At 43.6% G+C, this 17,306-nt stretch overlaps 1 protein-coding gene across 1 annotated transcript; it reads right to left on the bottom strand.

The window, feature by feature from the left end:
* Positions 1-29: 29 nt before the first annotated feature.
* On the bottom strand, positions 30-16,677 carry LOC118413124 (polycystic kidney disease protein 1-like 2). The gene is made up of 21 exons (XM_035816302.1): positions 16,524-16,677; positions 16,073-16,166; positions 15,480-15,622; positions 14,818-15,063; positions 13,043-14,383; positions 12,494-12,724; positions 11,842-12,012; positions 10,272-10,432; positions 9,834-9,953; positions 9,156-9,329; positions 8,529-8,655; positions 7,667-7,945; positions 7,216-7,330; positions 6,590-6,834; positions 5,452-6,153; positions 4,886-5,000; positions 4,058-4,310; positions 3,239-3,422; positions 2,260-2,574; positions 1,765-1,906; positions 30-1,570 (listed from the first exon to the last, which is right to left on the bottom strand). Exons 1-21 carry the CDS (start codon positions 16,668-16,670, stop codon positions 1,236-1,238), a joined length of 5,640 nt encoding a protein of 1,879 aa, XP_035672195.1. The 5' UTR covers positions 16,671-16,677; the 3' UTR covers positions 30-1,235.
* Between the last annotated feature and the right edge of the window lie 629 nt (positions 16,678-17,306).

The following is a 17,306-nucleotide window of genomic DNA, read 5'->3' as shown; positions in this document are numbered from 1 at the left end:
ACTTCAAGTTACGTTGTCACTACAGAGCGACAGAGTGCACATTTATGTGGAAAATACGGTATTGATATTTATGTCCGTGTTCAGATGCCTCTTGTATGTTGTCGTTGATGAACGTGCCGCCCACTTTATTGTTTATTTATGTAGAAAAGTGTTAACTATCGACAATACTGATAATATCTATCTAGAACAGATTACTAAATTGAAAGTGTTATCGGTATAATCAGGGTAATTTTGTACAGTGTTTCAGCACCCGTCCAAACGTGAGTAGTACGGGACAGACTAGCAACAGGTACCGTCTGAATTACATATATGTTACTGTATATCGTTTAATACTACAGCTGACTGTATGGATGTCTTTATGTGCCCTCTGTATTAATCGAGGAGATTTTTGTCATCACAATTTACTTAAAATAAGCTTTGAAAATTTGTAATTTAAGGGCCCTGAATAAAGCTGGGGGGTAGCAAATAAACTATGGGATGAATCATCATCATGTAGTTCATGATCCATTTAATAAACATTCATTGCGTGCACGTGTTATACATCTAAACCAGTAGGTAATACATTAATGGACTATCACAAATATTGAATACATCATGTTCAATAGCATCCTAAGCACGTCTAACCGTTTATGTTACGGACACACATACCTATACATTACTTGATAATGATGGAGGCATTCAAAACGTTTCTGTCCAGCAGGATTTTCAGTTAGCTTGGCTGCCATAACCTTAACGACTCCATTCACATTCTGTTACCACTTATGCCCCCTTTCTGTTCTTACTTTGTCTTTGCACAACCTTACAAATATATATGTATACATATAAAGTTTTATAAGTGGAGTGTTTGTCTTGCCATAACATACGAACCATTTTATGTAAGTTTTCCAGTCCTTCAGGTCGCCACGTTCGCTTTTTTTCAAATTGGACTCTCGCTAAATGCCTTCTTTATAGAGTCTTAAGACAACTATAGTATCAAGAAAACAGTAAAACTATTCATTGCATGCATGTGTAATGTAATATATGTATATATAGCATGATACATCGCCCTTGATAGGCATTCTAATACAGTTCTATGTGCTCACCCTATTTCGATAGCAGTATGTCACATTTCATTGATACACATAATACGCTAATAACAGATACGATTCGATTCTAAAAACACAACCAAAACACAATCCAGACCAGCAGCTATGTTTGAAAGATCTGCTCTTAAACTAATCATTCGCTATAAAGACTTAGGTCCAATCATCTCCAAGATCGTACCCAGAGCCACGCTTAGACTTTAAAACATCCACATGATCATCGTCATCATCATCATCATCGCTAAAGCCAGGTAACGGAACATTCAGGCTGGCAAACCCGGAATCGCGCCGAAGCTCAGGGGCGACTTTGGAAGAAGACACCACGCTGGTCCTGCGGCTGCCTGCACTCAAACACGATGCATATGATGATGATGACGACGATCTCCGTCGGCTGTCAACATGCGCTGCACTTGCCGATTCACCGGGATCTTCATCGGGAGAGGCAATGCTCTCAACATAGGTAGAGACGGTCGGTGTTGGGGATACTTCTGTATCATGAAATAGAATGAGTCGCATTCAGTTTGGCATAGATAGAGAAAAACTTGTTGACAAATGAGGCAAGTGTCTTTTAACTATATCTTGTTTTTTTCTCATATTACCTACTGTCATTCTATGTGAATTAGGAATATGAAATAACGAAGGGTACAACGTAAATGTATTTTCTTCATGATTGAAGACCTACCGTTTTGCTCTCGGACGTCCTGCAGGAATTCCTGTGCCCGTGTGACGAAGACCCAGAGGGTCCACACCATGTCGTCGATATACATGGACATCCTATCCAGTCTGTCATTCAGGGCGTCCCAGGATTCGGAAAGGGGTCGGTCCTAATTAGTGAAATATGGAAACATGAATATTCAATTGTCAGATGTTCAGGAAAGGCGTAAAGGAGTGAGCGGGCTAAATATACGTGAATACCATATTCGTGTTACACACAAGCATAAGAAACAAGTTTTTTTATCAGAAACTGATGATGAAATACCTAGTACCTGGATGGGAATTTTTCCAGCTTCGCATAAGAAGATTAAGAGGCCTAACACTAAAGGAATCGCTGCGTCCTAAATTAGATTTCTGTTGCCCTAGCTTGACTTTTTAATGGCAATTATACAAAACATTTGACTAAAATAAAATAAAAAAACACAATTCAAACAAAGCAATTTTATCAATTCCGCAAACGTACCGCAGCTTCAGTGAGGTACTCCTTAAAGGCCAAGCGAACTACCTTGACGTCTCGCGTCTGCCACACACTGTCACGTTTGTGATGAGTTTTCAGCGCCAGTGATGTTGTTTGTGGTTCATCTTTGGTGCCGCTGCCGGATCCAGAGTTTCCCTTATCGTCGCCCCCTCCTTCGGCACCTGCCCTTCTTGTATTCTTGTCCCCTGATTTTTCAGGTTCGTCCTTGCCTTTCTGATTGGCCAGACCGAGGATCCTCTTAAGCTTCTCCCAAAAATAGACCAGCAGGTCGTCATCATCATCATGGACCTCTTGCTTCACCTGAATTTGGGTTCAAGGAAAACGAAATCTAAATTAATTAGATCTTTTTTCTTTCACTTTTTGGACAGACGAGGACAATGTGGCACTGCAATCAAGTTAGTATTTATATTAATAGTGCCACATACACAATACAGACAGAAGGTAAAGGTAGTCTTTTACATCCCCGGTCGAAGTCAGGTACCCATTTTTACACCTGGAGGAAGTGAGGATGGACGTGTTAAGTCCTTTCCCAAGAGAACAACGGCAGGTATCGAACTCGGGACCTCTAGATTCCGAGACGAATGCTCTACCAGTTACGCCATACGCGACTCAACATCACGGTAAATTACATCTTACACTGGCTTATCATCGCTTGTCTCAATGCCTTGTCTTGATATGATGCCTGCAGAGTGTTAACTTAAGAGATGTCGGGCTAGGATTTTGTAGCGCTTACTAATAACTAAGTTGTATCTACTGATTGGGTACATCGACGGTAAAGAACATCAGGCCTTTTTCACAGATGACCTTGCACTGACGAAAACTGGAGTATTCCAGTTGAAACGTCTGACCGTTTCCAAAACCATACCCAGTTGCTTGAGTAATGACTTTTTGGTGTATCTTATTATCTGGATGTCTAACCTACATCGACGTGACCTGGCACTGTCCAACTCGAACTCTACCGTACCTCTGTAAGAGCGTCTGCCAGAATAGCCAGGAACAGGTTGATCAGAACCAGGAACATGGTCACCAGGAACAGCGCCAGGAAAATGCGCCCCAGAATCCCTCGCGTCCCCTCGAAGCGCATGTCGCTGAAGTCCATGAAGCCGAACGACAGGGTCAACATCCGCAGGGAAGCCGTCAGGATGTTCCTGAAAAATAGGACAGAATTTCTACTGTCTCCACATTCCAAGCTGTTATCGCGCATTTTTGTAAGGCCTTGTACGATATTGATGCCGCATCATTTTCAGGCACTGTCACATTATCCACGATCTTCGGGCGTATCGATGGAAGATCGGCCATATCTAAGATCGACAGAGTGTTGCGCGTATTTTTTTACCTGAAAACTGTTCTTTTCACATATAATAAGCCATACTTTGTACCTTGTACAATTGGTATGCAATAAAGTTATAATTATGAGCAAGGCTCGGGCTATTTCCGTAGTTCTAATTGTCGTCCGATCTATTTTCGCCAAATGTGACAGGGGTATAACAGAACCAAACGTCAACAAGGATGTAAGGTAGAATACAGCTGAATTTACAGGGCACATGCACGATTATCCCAAGAGTGCCATCTCTTTGCGTTCGGACGACCATCACACGACTTATGTGACCAGGCATCACCATTCGTCTGTCCGTATTGTACATGATATCAGTATTTTAAGCATGGTTGAGAGGATGCAAGGTCATACAGCTACAAGTCACCTTACACATTTTTAAAGTTCCATAAGGATGCTATTGCATTAGGCACATGTTTTTGTACCTTTGCCTCTACCACCCATACATACCTGTACCACTCTGATGTCAGCCCAAACAGCAGGGTAGAGGGAACGGCAAAGGCACAGAAGGTGATGAACAGCTGGAGAGAGAAGGACATGATTCCTTTCGAGGCACGCGCGATGGCTCGGCTGGCCAGGGACACCTGTTTGTTGTGCCGAACCAGACGGAGCATGCGCAGTGTGGCCACGAACACGAGCGCCGACAGAACTCCCACAAGCATGCTGTCCAGCTGCAGCACCGGCTCGAAGTCCACGTAGTCTCCTAGAAGGAAGTACAACCATTGCACCACGACTGCTTTTCATACAAAGCAACAATGCTATACAAAGGTTCAAAGTAAGGTGGCTATCTGTAGTCTCCAAGCAGACCCTGCGGTGCCTTGGAGATAGTATCAAAGCTGGCAAAGGTGTATAGCCAGTCAAAGGTAGTTAACCAGCCAAAGGGAGTCAAACGGGTGCCGCTATACTCCTTTACTAGCTTTGATATCTTCAAGGCACCGTTGGGTCTTGGAGACTAGCTTTCTGCGGACACTGTTGAATCGAGCTTTTGCACGCTTGGCTTACGTTCATTAAGCAAGGAGCTAAATCTACGTATTGAATTCCGAAATCCAATAAGACCCGTGCATACCAGACTTTGCGAATCTGTAGTCACCAAGACACGCGGATTGCTGAGATTGATTCTGTGAATCCGGATTCAACAACAGTACTCCTCGAAACAGGATTTAGACCATCCATACCAGACTTCGCGAATAGGTTCAATGTCATGCGTGGGTGAATCCAGTTTCGCCAAGTATGGTATGATGGGGTTTGGATAATTAGCTTATCATAGAATCGACTTACGTGGTGCAAGCTGGTACTGCCTTAGAATGCTGTCTGCCCGCACTTTCCTGACAAAATATAGGACGATTGTAGCTATCCCCAGAGCGATTATGGTCAGTTCTACGTAGTTCCACACCTTTCGAGGAGACAAAAATCATTTGATTATTCTATTGCTGCATGGTTTCATCTGAAGAAAAAAAACACAGAACAAATGCTACGTTTTTGAACTAGTTTAACTGTAATATCAAACCCAAAAAAAAATGGACTCACCCAAATTTTCGACTGAACAGCACCAGCCTTTGAAAGGAATGAACAATCCACGGAAACCGTGACGTCACATTATGCAGAAAGGACACGTAACTTAGAGAGCATTAGATCATAAGTTGCAGGAAGTCTATGGCGCCCACGGTCTCTTTTCAGGGATGGTTGTAAAGCTCTGATGTAGATGGCTATTTTAATCCCTCTAGCAAAAAAGTCTGATTCTATGTCCAATATTTAACTTTGTCCAGTGATACCAAAGGACTTCCTGCAACTTATGATCCAAATGTAGCAAAATGCTTGAATCAACAGTGCAGAAAGGTTCTAACCTCAAAGAAGTAGAGAAGCTTATCCCTCTTCAACTCCAGGATTTCCACCACCAGGAAATATACCAAGAACGCCACGGAGACAAGTTGACAGATGATGATGAAAACCACCGCAGTCCCCTCGTAGTTGTACAGGCGAAATGTCCTCGTCTTGCTCTCAACGCCCAGACCTCCAGTCTCCAGGAATTCGACACTGATCTCCGTCGTAGCGAAGAGATTGACGCCCGGGTTGTAGACGGAGAAGTCCGCGACTATGACGTGCGTTGTTTCTTTGACCCATTCGTTCTCTTCCAGCGCCCTCACGACGCGTCTGGCCGACTCAAAATTAGCACCGAGGATTACGGAGAACGGATCGTACGATTTTGCGACTGGAAGAGCCAGGTCGGAGTCAGACCACAGCTCCGAGCTATCCAAGTTAATCTCGCTCACACCCGAGAACATCTCTGAAACCCCTGCCCAGATGTTGTTGAAGTCTGGTAGGAAGCCGCTAGCTTTCTCTGCCAGATCTTCAATGCTTACTTCTCCCGACTTTGTTTTCCGTGTTTGACGAAGGCGAGCGGGCCCGATGCGGAAATTCTGCAGGTCGAGTAGAAACATTCGCTCCCGCCATGGCAGGGTCTCGTCGCTATTGTACCAGGTGTTTCGGTACAAGTTTGGAACTAGAGTAAGGTTTGCCCATGTGTAAAAAGCCTCGTCAGTATCCACCTGTAAACAAAACAGACTCCGTAAGTGAAATGCTGTGATACTTAAAGCATTCACTCCAAGCTGACTCCTAGTTTTGTTTAATATCACACATTCAGCACCTCTCTCGACCAAAGATTCCGACCACTTCCGAGCCAAGGCCGGCTCTGCAGCAGCCTTCAATCCATCATGTTCTAGCTCTATTTGGCTCTTCTGGTATCATCCAATTAGTAGAAAATAGTAAATTTTACATCTACTTTAAACGCAAAATTTATAAAAGGCTGGCGGAGACGACCTTTGAACACTAGTACGCCACTAGTAACCTTATCAGCTGCCAATCACAGATGGCTTTGCTCACAACTAATTCCCAAACATAGTCTGGAGAAGATCGGAGGCCATTGTCAGCTATGCATGACAGAAATTTCAGATGACGTGTAGAATTTTGTGAAGATGTACTTACATCTTCAAGTGCGAACACCGAGCTCTCTACGAACGCCTTGTTGACGGACTGCACCAAGTTGTACGCATGCGTATCCGTGACGTCATTGGAGACCACGGTCAGCGCAAGTAGGAAGAAGGTGTAGACGAGAATCTCCCTCTGGGCTTTGCTCATTCGCTCGTCTCTTTCTCGTTTCAATCGTGCCCGGCGTAGTTCTTCTTCGCTGGGGGGTCCTGGGGGTGTTACTACATGTGGTTCCTCGCCATCTGTGAAGATGTAAAATCATGTAAGGACAGAGCTGACTATAAGACACATGGATGATATGTTGATTCGTGGCTTTCATAAAAGAAGTTACTACGTACACCACACTACCGCAAATCTTCTGTCATTCTATACACAAGATTACTCACACTACGTTATATCTGTAGCTGATCAGCTGTCCGTATTATGTAATAAACACATACTTTAAAACAATTGGATTTGAACTAAACGTTTGACGTATATTTGTAAGAAAGAGATAGAGGGGTATCCTGCTTAACGGCATATTGTGTAAGAATCATAGCAGTAATGAGTTGAAATCTTGCCATATCACTATATACCCGTTAGATTGCATACAAATTTGAATGGTAAAAGATACAAAAACATACCAGCGCCTTCTTCATTAGTTGGGTCCACTGAAGGAACGGATGATAGATCCGGGACACTGTTGTCGTTTGGTGGTCTTTTGAATATGGCTGACAGAACAAAGGCCAATACCAGGATCTGTAATACAATAAGGTGGTTAAATTTATGCTATTCTTGATTTGTACATCACTAGGCAAATGATCAAGTTGTTTTTCAAAACCCTTCCCTTTTATATCGATCAGGTTTAATATCAAAAGGGGGGCGTTAAGAAACCTTCCATTCTTGGTCGTAACATGTTGACATTTCTAGGCTGTGCCAAGAAAAGACGCCCAAAACCAAAGAACTTCTTTCACAGGTCAAGACAAAGGCACAGCCTCATACATCGTCAGAAACATTATCGATAACCCATTTTCCTCAAATCAAACCTAATCTTAGCGAATGGAAGAATGGCATATGGCGTATATATACATATACCTTGATGGGCTGCACGAAGAGCACCGACTCAAATATCCCCAGCAGGATGGACGTGAGCCAGTCCAGAGACTTCTCCCTCCCCCACTCCAGTCCGTACAGGATGGTGAAGAAGCCTGAGGCGGTGACGGCCAGGAACACCAGGCACCAGGCGATGTACGTGTAGAAGTACGGCAGGCCCTTGGCTGGCGGCGGTGCTGGCGGCTTGTAAAGCTGCTTTTTAGCCAGCTCGACCCTCCAGTCAATCACCTTGACAACGCTGTCAGATGTTCCTCTGGATACCTAATGTAAGTTAATTGTAGATTAAGCTTCGCTTTCATTATAATTTATATCATATACTGGATTTATCATATACTGTCTGCACGCGCACATAGTCTTCTGCTTTCACAATTATCAAGTACCATGTTAACGTTACACCCCGAGTCACAAACTTTTGCAACCTGTTTAAGAAATATGGTGCACCTTCCCAATTGTCAGGTCTCTCCAAACCATTGACAATGCATTTAAGTGTCTATGAATCCTAATATACGTATGAGTGTGTGAGTAGTATATGGCCACATGAGGACTACTCTTGCCTTGGTATGTAGAACAGAAGGGCCTAGGAGGGAGAGCGTATTTTTGCGTAATCCTTGGACAAGGCAAAATATACCGGGGACGACTGATTGCTGTGAGTTCAAGTTCATTAAATTGAGGCACATTAGAAAGAAGGGGAAAGCTCATAGAAGAGATCTTTGGCCGTGCTGGAAAGTGCTAGAAGCTGACACTCAAGAAAGTGCTGAAAGAAGAAGTTGAGTTTAAATATGTCTGCAGCAGCAATCGTGGCACCTCATATATACTATACGGGGATGAACTTGAGCGTGCGTACCTTCGGTTTGGGCTTGCTGCGCCGAAACAGCTCCACCACTGCTAACGTGACTGGCAGGGTGATGACACTGGACACCACGCTGACGTACAGCTCGTACATGGACAGTTTCAGCGGCCCAATTGTGAACCTTTCGGAAATAACAAAGACCATTTAAGTGCTATTGTTTCCCCTGGCATCTCATGACGTTTGATGTACATCGAGGTAAAACCATACAACACTGCTTTGACAATTGTCAATCATTTGAAACTGAAAACAATAAAGTTTTGATTGCATTATCTAACCACTGACTTCTATGATCTACTTGCAAAGGTCATCCACAGACCACTAAGTCATGATCATTAACCCATTAAAATACAATCGCATTTTACTAGAAATATAGTTTTATTATCGTATGGCCTCCTTCGGTCAATGGTAAAATCCTAATTGATATCAGCTCTACAGCTTTGACTATGACTTAACTAACAGTCCTATGCGAAAATTGCAGTCTCTGCCACATAGGACACATCTGTAAGACTCAGGTCATTTGCAAAATTCTGGTTTCTCCCATGGCCCAATTTTACATGTAGCTGCTGAGCAGAAAGACAGCAGCCTCTTTATTAATATAGAACTGAGATCTGTAAGGGCTACCTTCCTGGATCCTTGACGCTCGTGTCTGTCCTGTAGAACATGGCGTTAGTGACCATGGTGCAGAACAGCAGGGTGAGGCAGCAGGACAGGCGCTGGACACGGCTGAAGTTACTCCTGTTGGGACGCCACGCCACCGAGAACCACAAGTGGCCGTCAAACAGCTGTCTGACGGCACTGAAAGTGCAACAAGTTTCATTATCGGGTGAGAAAGACTTCTCGATGGTTTCGCGGGCAAATCTTTAGAGCAAAATCCAAGAAATATGGTCTATAGCATTTTTTGCCACGATTGTTTTATCATCCAGACAAACTTTGTTTGAAACATTGGAAGTATTGATTATAAAAGCAAATATACGTATAAAATCATTCAATCCAAGATGCTACTATATATCATAACATCTGTAAAAATGAAACCAAGGAAGGGTGTGAATCTTACTGAAAGCCACTTGACTTAGGGACTATTGTTATTGTCCTAACCAGATTACAAATCATCGTATTGTGCACATCAACAAGAGCTTGAGATTTTCCAACTTCCCACTGAATACGAATTGTATGTGAAATGACACCAAACAGATATCTGTCAAATAAGTAGAAAGGCTTGAATTGCCTTCCATGTTCCCATGTTCCTACTTAATTTCCTTTCTTCGATCTGTACAAACGATACCCATGCTTTCGACTCACCTCTTGGAGAATAGGTTTTTGAAGTCGGTTATCTGCTCCCATCCATCCACCGGCAGAACTCGGCTCACCCGCCCGTCGTCCTGATCAACAGCCAGCCACTGGTTACACTGGAAATAAAACCTGTGCGGAAAGATGTGGGCTCTGTCGGCATGAAATGTGATTGGTTTTCCACAATTATAAGTTGATCTGGTCTTTTGGATGTTGATCAAAGCTATAGTTAGTGGAATACAATCTTGGCGAATACAATCTCATGTGCATACAAAAACGCACCCTTATGTACCCAAGCTGTAGGCAATAGAATCACGAAAATCGTTTCTCTGTTTGGTATTTGCAGGTTTAGAACTCATCAACACCTTAAGCTCTCTGCACCGAATAAGAGTATACAATGCAATACAATACATATGGTTGTTATGCCAAAACCAATCAGTTGCTACGTACATCTTGTTGCCTTGCAAATCTTTGACAACTACGTTGTCCAGAAACCACCCAGCGCTGGATCCCTTCCCGGAGTTGTCGTGCCAGATGTGCAGGTGCGTCAGGCTTCCCAAGGGCTGTGGTGTCGTCAGCAGGAAACTATTGATGTGGCCTCGGCTGAATACCTGTCGAAAGAAAACAAAAAGCCACTATCAAAAACCGTTTCCGGATTGCATGCATTGTTGGCGAGTTATAAGTGTTTAAAGTTAAGCCCCTGTAACCGCAACCTAAATGAGGTAAGAGAAGGTAAGATAGAGGTTAAGACCTCTGAGACGATAAAAATACATCCATGTGGCCAGCAGCCTAGACCAAGGACAACTCAAAAGTTAGGTGCCTTAAACTTTAACCTTGGGCTGAATCACGTGTACGGTAACATGCATTGGCATAATACCGGTCATAAGCCTTATACCGGTCGATTAAAATAGTGGAACTTAAAGAGATCTACACATGCAACAATAGTTATTTCTGAGGTATGCACACTTCAGACATCTAGGTGTCCAATACATAATTTACAAAGCATCGATAACAATGCATTCGAAGACAACAAGGCCAAAAGTTTTCAGGTCATTTTCGGGGCAGGCGAGCTCGTCGTGGGACAAACACACTGTCACGTTCATCGCCAGATTTGTAGATAATAATCACATGTGCTCACGGCACAAGACGAGCATGATTCAACAGCAATCTTGAATTTCTTTTGGTGACCTACAACTCGTGTAAAAGTGTGAGGAACCGTTGTATTATCGCCCAGATCTACGGCTGAATGGGTCAAATTGAACGTACGCCGCCATTTTCCCGCCATTTTTAATGCTACGGCCAGCAGTAAAGTTTTACGTCATAGCGGTTGTGACGGACCAAAATTAAATGAAATTCTTGTCAGTATACGCCCATTTTCTCATGACTTTTTGTATGCTCATGCAGATTTTTGTTTTGTGCAACTACTAACAGGAAAGAAAGGAGCAACAGAGGATGTATAAAGGTACATAGCGGCAGTTAATTGTGCCGTGTTTCGTTCGGCCGGTATAGTGCACCCCCTTCCAACCACGCGCCCGTTCTCCGTGCAATTCCGCGGTGCGTTCCAATTACGATATTATGTTTTTAGCAGGACCAGAGAGACAAAATAATTTACACAGAAGAAGTAGCAAAGGTAAGCTGTAACAGCAACATGTAACTGGAGAAAATGATGCGTTGATCATTTGCCAAATTAGCATTGCTTGAGAAATTGCAGTAAACCGACCGGTATTATGCCAATGGATGTTACATGCTCGCTTAGAACTGCGACGTGACTTATGGGTGATACGCACTGTATGTATTATGTAAAGGTAAAGGCCCCCAACTCTTAACAGCACTTGTGTAGAGCATGCTTGCTACATAATAGAAAAACTTAACTTTATCTAACCAACACTTCAAGTTAAGTGTGGCTTTCAAATCATTACCCTCAATGCGATTCGCGGCGCATGCGCAGTTTAATCAATAACCGGCTTATATGTGCTTGAAACCACCTGGAAACGGGACAAAGATTTGAATAAGTTCTTACTTTCTTGTCTGGATCTCTGAGTCTCCGAGCTCCCGTGTCGCCATCCGTTCCGTATATGATGATGCCGACATTTGATCGCGTCCCCGCGCCGAGTCGCTGCCCAGTGGTGATGTTCACCAGGTAGCCACAGGTGTCGCCGGGCCGGTTTCCTCCAACGGGGGACACTGTCCACTTGCGAAACAAACAGGTCAAGTCAGAACGATTGCATCCAAGGCTTTGTCAGGCTTCATATTACGGACAAAACACAGGTGACCATTTTAATCATCGTTTAAGAATGCGGTAACTACCGGGCTAAGTATCTGTTCGTAAGATCATGTTTAGAAAGACTAGAACGGGAGAGTTCATCGTCGGTGAACTGTTTTGTTACCTGAAAAATATTAATCGTCGAATACCACAGATCCAAGACTTTGTCACTCCGCGGCCACGTAAGTCGTATACTGTCGTACGATTTTCACGCTGTAGAACTTTCATGCAGGTTGCGAAAGAAACAACAGCCAGCTGGGTTCTAATAGAGCCAATTCTGTAACAAGACAGCTTAATTTTGTCCGACGCATGCACGGATATCCCGACAAGGCAACCAGTTTGCGATCGTACTATCGTACTTATTATGTGACCTAGTGTATAAAGAAAAAAGGGATTAAAAGCAACTTACGTTTTTAGTGTCCTTTTTGTCCTTTCTTTTGGCCCAGACTAGCAGTGCAAAGTAGGCAACAAGAGTAGAGATCACGAACGAAAAGACGACCGGGTTCTCGTCCAGTTGTCCGAACTTGGCGAAGACCGTAGCGAAGTTGATGGAGTTCGGCGCGACATTGAAATTACCTCCAAAGGCGGTCAGGTGGTTGCAAAGGCATTCCACATCTTCAGCGTCCGTGTTCGCACCAACCTAAGGGGCAGAGGGACTGAATTGCATTTCAAGCAGCCATGTCTGCCTTTAATATATAAACCTTATAAAATCTAAATGTCAGAAGGCATCGTTTATCATGTAAACGACATTTAAGTTCCAACCTCACCCCTATGCTTCTAATTCTCATGTAGCAGAGTAAGGGAACATATCCAAAATTAGCAACAACAAAAAATATTACAGACATTTATAAACCACCGTAGTCTAAATCTTTATAGAAAAGCAGACTAACAACGTCCATGGGATTCGAACTGCCAGCGCTCTTATCTAGATACTTGTATACAACTTTGCGAAACTTACGTGACATCCTTGTGAACTCCAGATCTGAGCGCTTTCATCCCAAAACAGACAGGCGGCTGAGAAAAATTCTACTCGGATTTCTGACAATGTTGCGTTTTTACCAGAAACAGTGTGAGTCTGAAAATTTCCAGTAGTTACTGCAGTACTTGGATGTGTGTTTTTCGGTGCTACGGTGGTGCTACCATTGACGCTTGCAACTGGAACCAAGGATGTCCGAAAGTGTTCAGTAGTAAGTACTTGATGTGTGCTCGCGTTGATCGGTTTTGTGGTGGTGCTACCTGCTACGCTTGAACTTTCTGGTTCTTCAGTCAAAGCTTGGAATGTAGAAGCTTCTGTTGTTGTTGTTGTTGTTGTTGTTATGTTCAGCTGTCCGTGCGTGCTTTCTTCCGTGAAGTCTGTAACTGTAACCACGTCTGGTTGTCCTTGCGTGATCTCTTCTGAAGAACCTGCTTGTTCTGTTGCTGGCCTCATTGTGCCTGGTTGTCCTTGCGTTGTTGTTGTTGTTGTTGTTGTTGTTGTGTCTGGCTTTTCTTGTGAGTTTTGTTCCGAAGATCCTGAATTTTCCACCGGGCTTTGTTCCAAAGAGCCTGAGTTTTCTTCTGGGCTTTGTTCCAAAGAGCCTGAATTTTCCTCTGGGCTTTGTTCCAAAGAGCCTGAATTTTCCACTGGGTTTTGTTCCAAAGAGTCCGAGTTTTCTTCTGGGCTTTGTTCTAAAGAGCCTGAATTTTCCTCTGGGCTTTGTTCCAAAGAGCCTGAGTTTTCCTCTGGGCTTTGTTCCAAAGAGCCTGAATTTTCCTCTGGGCTTTGTATTCCACAACTTGGCTGCCCATTGCCTTGTGAATTTCCACAGCGTTTCTTTCGGTTCAGAGTGGATTCTTGACCATGAATCGCTTCTCTGACTCCTATGAAGTAACTACCAGTGCCGTTGAGAGCTTCGGGCGGGATAAGAAATTTCACAGATCCATACCGGGACCTTTCAATCGCTTTATAGGCGTACTCCGTCTCGTTCGGTCGCTGGCCTTTTCGAGCAAATATCTCAAAGTCAACGCCTTCTGAAGCATTGGTTAACTGTATAAGTAGTATCAAGGCTTCGTCGTCAGAACCTCTATTCACTTTATAGAATAGCATTTCCTCGGGTCCCGAGAAGCGATGCGTTTGTATGTTTTCGGGACTGGTGCTGTTGTGGTCGCCATTTGGCAGCTTTAAAGTGAAGAAATCTTCAAGATTCTCCATGACAAGATCTTCATCTTCATCGGCTATGAAGAAGACCTCCATCACAGGTGTGGAGAGACTACGGGATGTCATGTTCCAACTGTAGGGGTTCTCGTAAAACACCAGGACCTGAAAGGTTCAAGTCAATATGTAATTCCACAGTGAACGACACAGAAACAGCTGGAGCTCGAGAAGCCTGGGAACCGACTGGACTCACAACGATTACTGGAGAGGGTAATCAACAGATGAGAGGGTGCAAAAGTGTAGGAAGCGGAAGCCTTGTGAACATGCTTGGGGGACACGAGAAGTGTGTGGAGACTAGAGCCAGTATTCTTTCAAAGTCTCAGAAGAAGGAGCTGGACAGGGACTAAAAGTTAGCACAGCCCAGAGCAGGGCCTGATGTGTAAAGAAGGCTTTAATGGGCTAAGAGTATGAATGAGTAGTTTTGTGATCATTTCACATCACACTTGACAATAAAAAGGAAGCAAGGTTACAATTGTTGTCATAGTTTATACTTCCATCTGAAATGTGTCATTTTCACCGAATGTATGCAAGAAACTTACCACAGCATCGACGAATTCCTTAGCACCGCCATCACTGAACATCACGTCCTTCCCTGGGAGAGTGACGCTTCCTTGGCCGACTTCTATCACCCGGCTGCCCACGTCATCAGGGAACGACCTGTCAATCACCAGCTCAAAGGAGGGTCGAGTCACCACAAAACGAGGCTCCCCCACAAGCAGGCGTTTGTTGATAACCCGGATGAACTTGTTGAGTGCCGCGACCAGTTGATCCATCAGATTTTTCAGCTAAAAATGAACATATTTATTTATTATGTGCTATGCACTAACCCATTGTCCAAGTAGAAGCCTAACCAGTTTCGTATTTCTCGTTACTGTTCACAGGTTAGGTCATGCAAGTTTGTACCATCCAGGAACTGAAGAATGCAGGCCGATCTTGGCCTTCCCCTGTAGATTCCTACAATTCCACAAGCAAATGAGAAAATACATTCTTGCTTCATGAACAAGAACCAGCTCCCATAGTATGCGCGGACAGCGTCTTTTTTGTCAAGCCTAATAAACAACGAACTTGTTGAAAGCCTGGCCATATTTCCTAGGCCCATGAATGCAATATTGTTACATTTTGATACGCGGATGAAACATACTTGCACAGTGTGCAGAAATATGAAGATTCAATGAAGTTCTTAAGAACTATTGGTACTTACCAGCATTCCCTCATTGGCCGAACGGAGACCGAATTCCTTCTCGTACCAAATTATTTCAGCGTGAGACATGTCCGGGTCAGGCGTGTATTCAGTCATCGTTTCAAGCGCTGCCTCCAGTAGGTTACTGATGATGGATGCCACATCTGTCAAATAAGTACGGATATGGGGTATGATAAGTCAAGTCAAAGTCCTCCCCGCGACTGATGGCGCATAGGGTGGCGCCCATCTCCGTTTTAGTAGCCCTGGGCCACACTACTTTGTGTAATCATTACAGCAGAGGACTAGTCCACTGGTAGTGGTGTGTGTTCATGATCAACTTCCATACTCTTTTCCGAATGCTGAGTGCTAAGCAGAGAAAGCAGCATGTACAATTTTTAAAGTCTTTGGTATGACTCGGCCGGGGATCGAACTACCTACCGAATGCAAGGCGAATACTCTACCCACTCGGCCATTGCACCGGTGGAGTATGATAAATGATACATGATATCACATGGCAACAAATAAGGCATGCTCTCGTCGGGTTAGTGACATTCAGAATCATTAACCTGTCAGGTAAACTCACAATCATAAAATCACAATAGTTTAGCTACTACCTGAAGCCAAGTAGCGAAAGTCGTCCAAGTACAGATCGTCTAGCCGAGCCTCAAAAAGGCCAATGATGTTCGTCAGCAGTTGTACTGCTTTCCCCTGCAGAATCAAAGCTTCAATTGGTCATTGGGGCCTTCAAGAGGGCTTTCTCTAAATCTAGACGAAGAACAACTTAGGCATATTGAATCCCAAATAGAATTATGGTTCAAATGTGGTACGATGTACGATTGACGTTTGTTCTGTTGTATTGGAAACAAATAACGTTTACGACAATAATGACATGTATAGATGACATTCTACAGTAAACACGTTACGGGGTGTGCAGCATAATCATCTACATGGCCTGCAGTCCGTACGTACCGATACAACTTTGTTTTACCGCAGTGATAGAATATGTTTATTACTTCCAAGGGCTTGCGTATACAAACGTGCATTGCACACATGTCACATGGATACCTTTGTGGCGTGTGTTAACTCGTCGGTTCTGTTTGTCAGGGTTTCTAGAGCGCTGACGTACTGAATCAGGTCTCCAACCGACGTTCCGCAACCCCAGTTATCCTCCAAGAAACTCGCTACAACCAAACGGTCCTGTCGAGGATACATTTCGGAAAGAAAGTAATAACTGTGACGAAAAAAAAAACATTAAAGCTTTCTACGGCAGAAGTTTGATAAAAGGACTAAAATGAGATCGACAAGTCAGCTGAATTTCTTTTTCTACTTGAAAATAAAGTAAAAAAAAAAGATACGTCGATAGAGGTTAGACATCCAGCTAATAAAGATACGACGAATAGCAATTGCTCGAGCAACTGGATATGATCTTGAAAACGGTCCGAACCGTTTGACCGTTTCCAAAATTATATCCAGTTGCATCAAGAATTGCTATTTGGCGTATCTAAAAAAATAATGTTTGTCAGTATACGGATAATCTGTTTCAAGAATAGGTACCGACCTCTTCTCGCTGCTCCTTGGGTACACTCGAGATCGTGTTACCGCTTGGGCTGAAAAGCCCTCCCGAGGTATTCCACTGTCATCAGTTTCAAAGGGGGTTAGATAATTTGTGACGTCATTGTAAACATTTTGTTTGTACATCGAAAAGCCACGCCATCACGAGTTGCAGCCATGTTGGGGTGCTTTAGCGCATGGAAAATCGCGTGCTTTCTTTTTTTTTAATTTTCTCAGCAGGCCAAAGAAAAAGCAACATAAAGATACCAATTAACCTCGGCGGAAAGAAGCAGCAAG

Source organism: Branchiostoma floridae, chromosome 4, assembly GCF_000003815.2.
Source record: "Branchiostoma floridae strain S238N-H82 chromosome 4, Bfl_VNyyK, whole genome shotgun sequence".
NCBI classification, from domain to species: Eukaryota; Metazoa; Chordata; class Leptocardii; order Amphioxiformes; family Branchiostomatidae; genus Branchiostoma; species Branchiostoma floridae.
This window is presented reverse-complemented; position numbering and strand designations above follow the sequence as displayed.